The sequence below is a fragment of the Bombus pascuorum genome, chromosome 8 (genome assembly GCF_905332965.1).
Source record: "Bombus pascuorum chromosome 8, iyBomPasc1.1, whole genome shotgun sequence".
In the NCBI taxonomy this organism is placed as follows: domain Eukaryota; kingdom Metazoa; phylum Arthropoda; class Insecta; order Hymenoptera; family Apidae; genus Bombus; species Bombus pascuorum.
In genome coordinates, this window is record NC_083495.1 from 12,449,278 (window position 1) to 12,462,081 (window position 12,804).

The 12,804-nt window shown below is 34.8% G+C and overlaps 1 protein-coding gene across 5 annotated transcripts; it reads right to left on the reverse strand.

Annotated features, from left to right (window-relative positions):
• Positions 1-349: 349 nt before the first annotated feature.
• On the reverse strand, positions 350-10,974 carry LOC132909643 (carcinine transporter-like). Of its 5 annotated transcripts, none has more exons than XM_060964578.1 (11): positions 9,349-9,784; positions 8,194-8,570; positions 5,900-6,160; positions 5,445-5,640; positions 4,851-5,109; positions 3,961-4,153; positions 3,749-3,854; positions 2,861-2,964; positions 2,581-2,795; positions 2,013-2,188; positions 350-1,548 (listed from the first exon to the last, which is right to left on the reverse strand). In XM_060964578.1, the coding sequence occupies exons 3-11, from the start codon at positions 6,154-6,156 to the stop codon at positions 1,330-1,332; spliced, it is 1,725 nt and encodes a 574-aa protein (XP_060820561.1). In that variant the 5' UTR covers positions 6,157-6,160; positions 8,194-8,570; positions 9,349-9,784; the 3' UTR covers positions 350-1,329. The 5 variants fall into 5 exon arrangements, with proteins under 5 accessions (XP_060820561.1, XP_060820559.1, XP_060820557.1 ...); XM_060964576.1 differs by having other exon boundaries at positions 9,067-9,784; XM_060964574.1 differs by lacking the exons at positions 8,194-8,570; positions 9,349-9,784 and adding an exon at positions 10,904-10,974.
• Between the last annotated feature and the right edge of the window lie 1,830 nt (positions 10,975-12,804).

Here is a 12,804-nt window from a genome sequence, read left to right on the forward strand (position 1 = left end):
ATATTTTCAACAGATCTTTTCACATAGTGTTATCCTGTACCACTAATCACTGATCATCACAGTATCAATTACCAGACACCCTGTATAATACAGAATATACTTCAAATATCCGTATAATGAAGCATTTCATTTTCTATAATTAATTATAATTCAGTTCAGCTTCTAAGGGTTAATACATTGTAACATAAGTGATCGTTATTGTAGAACTCCTAATTATAAGATGGAGTTAGATTAGACGTACAATGATGAACAAGGATCATCGAGCATTAATGTATTTAATTATAGAGACATTTAGAGATTTATTTTTGTTCGGAGGATCCGTCGATGTGTGTGCAAATAAAAAGCAGAATTGTTTCTTAGATTAAGGTTTATGGAAGTTTTATTCGGTGAATTAATCCTATGGACGTGAGTGTATGCGTGAGTGTATATGTGAGTGAAGTAGGAGGATGATTATGAATACTATGAATAGGTATTCTTCAGATTAATTGCGTTGTTATTGGCACAACGACGAACACTGATCGTCATACGATGGCACGCTTACAATATATTCTTTTCTTTCTTTTTTTCTTCTTCCTAAATCATAGAAACAGTCAATCAGAGCTACTTTTTTTTAAACGTACGCACAACTCGTTTTAGATAGATAAACCCAGCAGTTGGTGCTAAAGAAATTATAACAATAATTAAAAAAGTCTTCAAGTTCGAATTTTATTAATATTGTACGTTATTTAAAATTGTATAAAAGAATATAACGAACAGAAGCAAATTTTCAAGTTTTAAGAGTTTTAAGTAAAACGAAGTAAAAAATGTTAAGTAATCTTTAAAAATACGTGGATAATCGTTCAAAAGATATAAAACTTTTTCTTTCCACAAAGAAAAATTATCTAAACGCACTATTTCTTTTAAACAAGATTCTATCCAGTATATTCCAGTAAAAAATGTTAAAAACATTAAAGGAATCAAAAATTTCAATGTAATTAACACATCTCTAATTAATAATTTACATAACAATTTCAATATTATTCCACGTAATCTTTGATTATAAAATTAGCACCAACCGCTGAACGATTCGAACGTTTGTATCGCAAATGAAAATTAGCATTAAAATTATAAAAGCACTTAAAAGATAATAATAAAAATTATACAGGAACAGGATTTCTAGGCTCGCCCTTCTTAGAATTAAGGCTTACAAATTCTTAAACGTAAACGATAAAAATAAAAATTAACGTAGGAGAATAGAAAAATAATATGTTCGATTTTTTCTCGTACAAAAATCGTCAGACTGATCTTTCTTCGTGCCTTTTAATTGAATTATTATTAAAAATCAGATAATTATCGTTCACAGGAGTGATAGTGTTGATGTCTATTGAAGTGTGTCTTATGGTAGCAAGGCAACGACCAGAAATGTTGGTCCCTTCCGAATTCTTCGCCTTGCTTGATGGTCTGAGGAAGATTCTGGCCGACAGTTTCCGGCAGAAACAGGACCAGTGCGGCGCCAAAAAAGGACACCGTGCTGATAATCAGCATTGGAAATCCCTCCCAAATTGCAACCTAATGAACAAATATTCATTTACATGAGCAAAAGTTAAATACCATGAAAATTTGGTTGAAGTATTTCTCATTTAAAAAGTTTCATTAGAAAGTTTCAACCAATATGCTTTCATATCTTAAATTATTCCATAATTTTTTATTTTAAATTTCAATTTTTTAATTAAAGATCAGTTAAAGAAAAGCACTGGTTGCAACTTCCAAAACGTGCTTTCTAGAAAGTAAGAAATATTTTGATCAGATTTTTATAATATTCAACTTCTTCAGGAAACAACTTGTTTTAAGGTAAGACAAAAAACTATTTTACATTTTTATGAGAAAGATGCTAATACATGAGAGCTTTTCATTCGTTTCTAATAGCGCTTATTGTATCTTTTGGAATAAATTCAAGAGAAGTTGAACGTAGATACACGTAACTGTATTTCAAAAATGTTGTGACAGTAATAGTAGTATAAATATTTATTTACCGAGTCAGTGATATATGGCGCCAAAGTGTGTGCAATTATTCCGAAAATATGAATGAAAGATACGCCCTGCGATCTGACTGGTGTGGGTAGAAGTTCTGCTGCATACTGAAGACCAACATTGGCTGCCATATTCAGACAGAATCGCGACAATACTGACATTACTAATTTCGCGGTCACTGGAGAATAAATTACAAAATACAGAATTAATCCTGGGTACACAATACTTGATTATAAGTTTAGTTAAAAATATAGTTCGATCAAAGCTTAATCAAAATCAAATTAAAATTTCACACAAACTTTAAACTTCTATAAATCTGCAAATTCAACAAAACCAACATGTAGAAAATTATTGCTTCTAAAATGTGCAAACCTCTTTCAATTTCGCCACTAAATTAATTCCTAATTTTTCCTAAATTCTATTTCCATCAAACTAATTATTTTCCAAGATTAATACCTTCGAAGCTTCCAAAATTCTTTTACGTTCATCGTCAACTTAATTTCAGATTTTTCTAAATAATACTTCATTATAATCCTAATTTTACTCGAATAAACAAATCAATATATTTACTGGACTGCAGTATAAGTTCAGCGATACTGAGTACACAGGTCATTGCCAGAGTGAGAAATCCGCAGAGTCTACGACCCCATCGGTCGAGCAACAGGGCGAGCAATAACCCAGCTGGAAGTTCTGTGGCACAGGCGATCGAGAACGACACGAACACCGAGCTCTGGATAAGTTTTAACGAATACACGTGGGCGTCGAACGAGATCACGGTGAAACACCTACAAGACAACATCGATTATTTATCAAGGTTTTCTCACAACATGAACTCGTATCTTATACTCGCCAGAATGCAACTAGAAGAATAGTGTTTTTCGCCAACCGGGGCGTTTTGAACAGATCGAGCAGCGTTGCTGTTTCTTGAATTTTGTCCGATGACTCCATGTTACTCTGCAAGAATTTATTTCGAGAATAATTAACGAAAGATATAATACGAGTCGTGCCTTTAGCCCTTACACAATTCAAAATTCATAACACACTAAAAAGAAATTTTATTTTCATTTTATTCGTCATTAATAGATAGCACGAATAGTCGCAAGTTCTAAGGTAAATTTAAAAACACGTTGTTTGTTATTGCTATTTTTCTTTGCATTCTGATTTATGAAATTAGTCGGCATGGCTTCTGATATCGAGGTTTATTAACATAATGGGTGATTGGCTGATTAAATACTTTTCTGATCTCTGCGAAATACAATCGGGGACAAAACTAAGTGGACTGATGGAGGAAATGTAAAAATTCATTTCAACCATTTGCTAAACTATCTGCATAATATTAGAAGGAAATATAATAAATAAGACTCAAGTATATGACGCTGATACTAGTTTGATTATACTTTCTTCACATATATTTCCACTAACTATAGCAGCTTATTTTTATCCCCGATTGTGCGTTATACTTGTACTAAATATCTTTCAATTTTTATATAAATTCCCAGATTTACTTCAAACTTTGTACGAAATCGATATAATACAAATATAATCGCGACAGCCAAGTTTCATTTCACATTTCATTTTTCATCACGTTTTATTTTTAAAACGTGACTATAAGCGTTAAAATACTTTCGCGAGTCTGTGTATCATCGACGCATATCAAATATATCTGTCAGCACAGATTCAAATACTTTACCGTACGATTTCGCGTAAACTTTCTAAAATTCTATTTGATCGAACTTACTACGAATATATCGTAAATACGCGAGTCCGGATTTCTACGGTTGATCCTAGCTATTCTTCGTAGTTTCTCAACAACTTTGTCCATCATCCCATTGGAAACGTACCACCTTGAACAGGGCAAATACGAGTGATATGGATCGATAAGTAAATTTGCATAAATCTCAAAGCGCAAGTTGAGAATTTGAATAATCGAACGATTACGAGTTTACTTACCGGGCGCTCTCGGGAAGAATCCACGGTGTGATAGCAACGGATAACAGAGGTATGGCAGTGACGTAAGTGAAATATCTCCAGTTCGCGATATAGTAAGCTATCCATGGTAAAATTGTACTGGCCACTGCGAAGTATACGCCAAAGGCGATGTTCACGACCAACGTTCGTTTCGACACAGCCATATATTCGAGCACTGTGGAATAATTGATCGTCGATGACTCTCGGAATAATTGATTATTATATCGAGATACTTAACGACGATTATTCTTTATGTTACAGTGATGGAACATGGAAGATTTATCGAGTGAAACCGGTTATTATTAATATGAAGCAATTGACGACGAGCCGAATGAACGATACCATCAACTTAATTGTAGGATAATTGTGAGATTACAAATATAATTCCGACTTTAAATTAATCCATTTACTCTGCAAACGTGAATGTTCCGAGTTTCAGCTGGTTCGTATAACAAAATGCGCTACATAATGCACGTGTTTTGCTTCTAACGTATTTAAACGAATTACGCGTAAAATTTTGTGATAATTTTCATTTCGAACGAATATATAACTCGATTTAACAATATCAAGATATAACCATCCTCGACAACATGAAAATCGATGAAACGATCTTTAACGATAACAAAATCAATATATTCATCTCTGGTGGTGGCAAAAGCTCTTGAATCGATCACTCGAACCGTATAATTCAATCAAGTACAGCAACGTCAAAATTATCTTCGAGAAACAATTCATCAAAAATTTCTCACGCCTCGAACATTATCTTTCACGTAATAGAAACATTGACTTCATACTAACGTTATCTCTCGCGTAACTGAAACATTGACTTATCGGTTGAATCCCTCGCACTTTCTACTTCGTAGAAGGCTTACCGATAATCAGAGGAATGTTGATACAGTTATCGAACGCCAATCCAGTGAGGAACCTGCAGATGGCGAATGACCAAAAACTATTTGCGCTGGCAGTGAAAATGGAGGCAAAAAGGGCGACAGTGTTGCAGAACATCAAAGCTGGAATACGACCCTTGTGATCGGCGATCCAACCGACTAGGAATCCACCGATGATGGACCCACAGAAGAAGATGGCCTGCGCCGTTGATACGAGGTATTCTCGGTCGCATACCCAATCTAGCTAATCACCAAGGGCTAAGAGTTAGTCAGTGAAATACCAGATTCATATTTTTCAGAGTATAACTTTAATCCTGCTGCGGTCTTCGAATTTTTATATCTCGATTATGCTCACAGTTCGATCAATGAAAGAGTTCTTTACGCTCTGAAAAAGACGTTCGCGTAAAATCGGAACGAGGAATCATCCGTACTAACAACTATCCTCTTATACTTTTTATAAACTTAAGAAATTTACTATAACGATAAGATACGCGATTAGGTCGGAGATGACCCAAAGAACGCAGCAGAGTTGTAAGAATTTCGAAGCATACGATTCAGACAACGATGTAAATACTTCACCTCAGTTCCTATACTAGGATATGGAATCTGCGTGAAATTGTACTCCCATTGAGTACATTTTATCGTTTCGTTTATTTGGAAGTCCAACGAGCTCAGACTCTTGTTGCTCTCCAACAGCTCCGTGAAGTTTAGGTCCTTCCGCTGACATTGTTCGTAATAAGGATAAACGTTCGTCGGTGGAATTGCTATTTTGATCCTAAACATTTTAATTATTGAAATAAGAACTAAAGTCCAGACAGAGTAATCCAAAAATATCTTGTATCAGAATTTTCTACAATATTTTCTAATAATTTTCGAAATGTTTGAAAATTCGAGAAATTCCAAAAATCGCATATTTTTCACAATATTTTAAAGTCACTTTCTACAAACAATCAAAAATATTGTCCAACGCTTAAAGGAGTTTCCTTTGCTACGTATATCTTCGTTTCTTTCCTTCGTTCATTATACACACTTACCTCTCTTCTTGGGTGAAATTCGAGTTTACTAATTCGTCTATCCTGCACCAGTGTTCCGTGGGAATAATCGTAATGAAAAATTGCGAGAAATACAGAAACGCGTACGTCGTGCCATAGGGTAGTAACGACAGTAACAACAGCCATTGATATCTTCCGTAGTCGCCGACATACGGCAGAACATCATCGAAACTTTCCAATCTTGGTCTCAATCGAGTCGTTTCAGTGGGCAATATAGAAGTACTCTTCTCGTCCTTCATTTCGCTGAAACAAAACCCATCGTTGATTTCCAGACGTAGCAGTATAAAAGTTAGTGGTCGTGCAACAAAGTTCTCTAGTCTTTGAAATAAATCCACTGACTTATACCGTGTCATTCGCCAGGCGAACCTCTAAAGGTTCCTTTGATGTTTCACATTTTGTGATTCTAATTCGGTGCTTACCTTCCCTCCTTCGTAACATAATCGTAACCATACGTTAGATATTACAATCTTCTCCCACAAACAAGAAATAGAAATGTTCCGCGAAGACGCTACACCCGTGAACAACTCATAAGCAACGCTTAAATAATCTGAATCACGACCGATCAACGTGATGAACGCGACTCTATGCTAACGATAAGACCAAGCAATTATTTTTTGACAAAACGCAGAAACAATCTTACCCGTCATTTTTTCCTTCCATAGCTCGAGCAGCAAAGTCTCAATTACGATTTTAGATTTTGAAAAGCAAAGTCCTGGAATACGGAGACCCGATGTGCTGATCGAAAGACGTTCGGAAATGAACTGAAAGAACGGGCGAAGTCCGGCAACTGTTCGCCTTGTTTTCGATTCGGTTAAACGTTAAATTAAGTGTAAGTGTTTGTTCGAGTGCCGGCCAATTACTGTGCCGGGAGTCAAGTGAATCCGTGACACGCGACTCGTTTAAATTGAATTGCATACGAACCACGCTCGCGAGATCATCTTTAAAAAGGGCTGATTCGGTATACGTGGCGATATCAACGTGATATATACATGTCTGAGGAAAGTTTCGACGAAAGAAATAGCCTCGAGTGCCGGTTAAGGGTGTTCGAGTTATCGTTCGAATGTCGATATTATAAATTTGCAAACGAAATAAGAGAACCGAAGGAAAGTTTGTTGACTCTGTCGTATTTAATTAAATACAGGAGAAAAATTGAATGGAAGAATTTTCTGATTAATATTGTTTGTTTATTACTCGTAATCCTCTTACCCGGCAACTTAAGGATGACTTCCGGTTACAGTTCTTACAGTCGCTACTCGATTTAATTATCGTGTACAATAAAAACTTTTCTTCCGTAACTTTTTGATCAATATATTGCTCTATTGGAAAAAAATCGAGAGAATGTTAAGCCATCGAAGGCTAAGAATAAGCGAAATAATTAAAGGTTTTTCAAACCTGTTTTAACACTAATGTCAGGGACATAGGAAAATGGTACTTCTGATGTATCAACGCAATTATTAAAACAGACGGTCTTAAGAACTGAGGTGGTTAATTAGAGATTGAAAAATTAAAAGAACGATTTGCAAGTTAAAAGTAAAATAATATATCGATCTTTCGTAAAATTTTTATATCAAATTGTTCATTTTCGTATCAGATGGAACAAAAGATTAAACTGATATGTTTACTTGAAAGTGGATTCGGCGAAATTAATCTTTTGCCAATTGAATTTAAGCGAATCCGTGACACGATATTATTGTATAGTATAAACACGGAAATCAAGTAGCTGACAGAAGAACTAATGTCATTATCAGAAGCGAGAAAGTGGTCGAGTGCTCGAAATAACTGACCTGTTTGGAAAATACGACAACGAGTAATGTTCGTGTCTACGAGTCATAGTAAATACTGGCGTGTGTACGTCTATACAAATGGCGGTATTTTTTAAATCAAAAATAGAGTACATTATCCTTGATCATCCAAATGAAACAATTACTTATAATTACAAGACATTTGATACAGGACTTTCAGAAATCAATATGTTACAATTTGTTGGAAACATTTAGCTTGCACATAAATCACATATGAAGCAAAGTCACGCGATTAATAAGGTGAAATTACACTGAAACTGAGGATTCGATCGATTCTCAAAATTCCAAGTACAATTTTTTAAATTAATTTTCACTCATTATCGAGAATCCAATCAAAATTTCTTTTCCCTAATTTATTAGTAACATTCTTCGTAAGAACCAATAATTATCGCTTTTCTTTTATAAACGATTATCAACGCGAAAAATTAAATTCGGTCTGTAGAAGAAAATGAATACAAAAGTTGAAACCCTTACCTGTCGTCAAACGATTCTTCGACGTCTAATTCACGATAGTCTCACGGCGTCAAAATGAAACTCCAAACTGATCGCTTCTCGTTGCTCTTCGTTCGAAATATCGATCACGATTAATCAGGCACTACCAACCACATCCACTAGTATCACTGTCAGGCGAATTAACAGCAGGTTACGAAATTAGCAATTAAAGGCACCCTCGATCGAACCATCTTTCTCTCTCGACGTCACACTAAATCATGTCAAACGTATCTTTCCGTTCCAATCGTCATTGACTATCTTCCAACGAACAAAATGTCTCGATACACTAATATCCTTCGTGTTCTCTGTGGAGATAACTGAAGAATTTTTCTGTTATTGTAACATCTTCGTTGCTGCTCCTTAATTTAAAAGTGAAGAAATAAAATTAGTTTAAAAAAGCAATTAAAGTAATTCACGTGGGTTCCTTTGAAGGCGAAGGAGAATCGAAATAGAAAATAAAATAAAGTCTGCGATTAAACGAATAATTGATACGAATTGTTATTTCGAAAAGGAAATAGGCGATAAAATAGACGAAAAACAGTTTCTATTAAAAAGAAGGTTAAACGAATAATCAGCGCAGTTTACTTCGAAGCAAAATTAGAATTGGTAATCGAGCGAATGATTGACACACGGTTTACATCGAAAAGGAAGCGGAATCGATGACTAAACAAGCGAGATTTCGTTAAACACACGATTTCCTTCGTAAAAAAGAAAAAATAGATTTGGTGGTTACACGGATAATCGTTGCAGTTTATCTGAAAGAAATAGCACGGATGGTCAAACAGACGAGAAACAAGGTTTCTCTGAAAAAAGAAAATAAAATAGCTGATCGAGTAAATAGTAAATACAATTTACCTTGAGAAAGAAACAGACTCGACCGATCAACGCTGTTTCCCTCGAAGAAACGCTAAAATCAATGATCAAACACACAATCGAAGTAAGTAGTTTCCTTCGAAGATGAAGTAGAATCAGTAGTTAAATCAACAACATTGGCACAGTTTCCCTTCAAGAGACACTATGATCAATATTTATACAGGCAGTCAACGAATCTCCCTTTCGACTGATCCAATCAATGAGTGAAACGATTGTATTCGGTGAAATTTTCCTCGAAGATGAAGCAGAATCGTAAATCCTTACGTAAACGACCGATCAAGTTTCCACGGCAATAAACCTAAATTCTCTGGTTAATTAAGAATATAATAGAGACACGACGACGTTTCCATTTAAATGGAATTGTTAGTTAAACAACGACAGGATTTTCTTATTCGAATAGAGAGGAGAAAAGCGTCCGATGTTCACGAAGTCTTGCACAAATATGAAGGGGAAACCGGCTCGCGTATCGCTGATATAGAAGCTTGCTTAGCGAAGACGAACACGATACTCGATGACACGTGTTTGCCAATAGAAAAGGAGAGAATCGAAGAGAAACGGAACGAAAGGAAGAAACGTTGATTGACAGTGGAACCGGTGAAACTAGAAATAGTTTCAAAAACACGATTTTCCGATCGCGAACATCGAGGACCACGTGCTCGCGTTGCAATCGATCGAATTCCATTTAGGCCGGCTTCAGACCAGCGGTTTGCAGCAAATCGTCGCAACAGCGACGGCGTTGGTAGAACAGAGACACAGAGTTCTTCTGTCTCGCAAAAAGAAAGATGCATACATATGTATTTCCTTGTTTCTCCAAAGCGTCGTGGCGCCACGCCGGAAACCGGTCGTCTGAAGCCAGCCATACTTTTCAATGCTGTTGAAATGAATTGTATCGCGTTGTCGTCTTGTCGCGTACTAAAATTGCAATATAAGGACGGTGTTAAGGACTGACGTTGAAACCTAACTGATTTTTGCAATGTAAATAACGGTCGTTTGTTTTGCCGGTTTTAATCTTGGATCGATTCTAGTATATTTTTCATATTTAATTGAAATGCAAGAATTACGTTATGTTATTTGTTGATACTCTGTAGTTAGCATCGTTATTTTAGAATTAATATTTACAAAAGGCATAAGTGTAATTGAGTTCTAAAGAGGATTAATTAAGGATGCTCAAGCTTTTTTGCGAAATTGGTTTTTTCTTGCAAGCTACCTCTATAAATTAAACCTCTCCTGAAGGGATACGTAGTTTCGTTAACCGGTTTCTTCTAAAAAGATTCGTAGAATTAGCTTTTTGCGAAGGGACTGATTTATGAATATCGCTTCTTCTGAGAAGACTGCCTCGTTACCATAAAAAATCACAGGACAGGTTTTCGCAGTTTATGTTCACCGAAATATTCACACACACAATAATTTCAAACAGTACGACTAACAAATTACTAGATATGTCTATACAAATTTCATCTTACGCTCGAAGATACAAGTAAAGCGAAAATTAGATTCCCAAAATCAAATATTAAGAACAGTAAATAACTATATGCAGAAAATTCTTCTAGCAAAAGACAGACATTCTCTACTCGCTATGTACATACGAAGAGAAAGACACACACTAACATTCCAATCACATGTGGTGAATAGGAATGACCTCGTAATTTACATAACACCAAAACTGAAGAAATGACACCATATAACATTGAATGTAACCGATCTAATATGACACATTAATTATCGAACAAAAAGTTTCTTAAAATTTAAATTAAAAAAATATGAGATCGCGAAACACACAACGGGTATGCATAAGTTATGTACGTAACTTCCAACTTACACACATGCAACAAGTTTAACCGTTACTGGCGTTGATAATAACAGAAGCACAGTCATGGATCCGTTACCATGTCTAGTGTTGTTTCAACGAGTTTCATTCCCACTTGATTTAGCGTCGCTTCTAACCGCTGGTTCACGTAACAGAGAAAGATAAAATGAACCACGACAGATATACGATTACATACTTACGTACTACATCGTTCAAAGTCTATAAATAATATTGCAGATGGTATAATTAGAGGGCTTCTGTACTATTTCCGCACGCGGTAACGTCCTAAGTGTATACGCGGCAAACTTTAAATCGTAGCACAATTGGAGCCGGAAGAAATTTTAAAGTGAGCTAAAAAATGAAAAACAAGCCAAAGATTCAAGAATAACAGAATTACACTGGAAACTCTATTTTGGGGGGAAAAGTACGTTTGAAAATCGATCAAGTATTACGCGGTAGGTAGTAGTTGACTGACACGATTAGAGTAATAAATGTTATTACGGATTGTTTGATATCACTGTAACTTTTGTATTAAATTCAATGTCAAGATTTATTCATTATCAATACTTATCTTGTTTACAATAGATTGTATAACAGTAGAATAGAGATATTCTGTTCGTAATTTTTTATGAAAATCTCCTTCGCTTTGATGAAGAATTTTTATTTTTAAAATGATATAAATGTAATACCTCGACTATATAAATGATGCTTTTCTTTATCTGTATATAAGCTAAGCTACTTTTAGCTTTATAGATTTTTACACGAAGTTCGTCAAAATCATTCGTAAGAAATATTTTCTTTAGATCTCATACCGATTTACTGAATTATATATAGTAAATCGTGCTAATATTTAATAACTAAATATAACTAGATATAAGTAATTATATTAAATAAGAAACGGGATCACAACGTTGTTTATGGGCACAGAGACGTTAGAAAAATTTTGATCGTAGTCGCGTAACGACATTGGTTCCTTAAGAATCCCGTCTGCCTTGATAGATCATTAAGTAACGCGACCGGAATCTGCACGTCTCGCGTTGCGTCGTAGAAGGAAAATTTTTTATCTTTACTTTGTGTATGAAAATGCTTTCACTGGCTGCGCAAAGGTCGCACTGAGGGAAATTTGTGTTCGCTTCTGGTTTGCATAACAGTAGAACGATAGATCTTGAATAATAGATACATTTCTGTTATGTATTCGAAACACGTAACGAAAGAGAATCCGACAATATTATCCAAAAACGGCTCCATTAAATTTTAATTTCTTACTAGAAGAGACGAGAAATTTGCTAATGGAAAATTTTCATTTTTAAAATGGCTTACATTTATTAATACTCTTTCTTCGAAAACGACATTTATCGTACCATCTAATGCTCAAGGATCAAAGCCTAAAACAATTTTCTATTCCATCTTTTTTAAATGTTTAAAATATTAAACCTAAATTTAATATTTCTAATCATTTTATTAACATGAAATCTGTTATTAATTATTTACTGTAATATTGTACAAACATAAAGTTTCCATAATATAATCATCGCAGGTAAAATCCTAACTGAGGGATTTAACATTTTGAGAACGTCTTCATTTTGACATACTACTATATAGTGATCCTGATCTATCTTGATCATCTATCTTTACCAAACTGATAATAATCCTTCATGAAATTTATCAGTTTCACTTCCTTATTGTTCATTTGTCATTTAGTATCGGTAACAAATTATGTTATACGTGTTTCGTCGGCAAAACAACACAGAACTAAACGATCTAAAAATCGCTCAGTAAGCAACAATGGATTATGGCTGATTTCGACAATAATTATCGTTCTCAGACAATCTGCGGCATTAAATTTTCTCACGTTGTTAGATTTCCGTTTCGTAACGATCGTAATTTTCCTTCTGATCCTTCAGATTAAACGT

What these genes read in the sequence shown, in the direction of transcription:
- LOC132909643 (XM_060964574.1), bottom strand. Translation starts at nt 10,959, where the DNA reads ATGACTGTGCTTCTGTTATTATCAACGCCAGTAACGGTTAAACTTGTT. An exon ending in AATTTCACCCAAGAAGAGAG is followed by an intron (nt 5,641 to 5,899) that starts GTAAGTGTGTAT and finishes TAAAATGTTTAG; the next exon opens with GATCAAAATAGCAATTCCAC. An exon ending in CAACATTCCTCTGATTATCG is followed by an intron (nt 4,154 to 4,850) that starts GTAAGCCTTCTA and finishes ATTATTCCACAG; the next exon opens with TGCTCGAATATATGGCTGTG.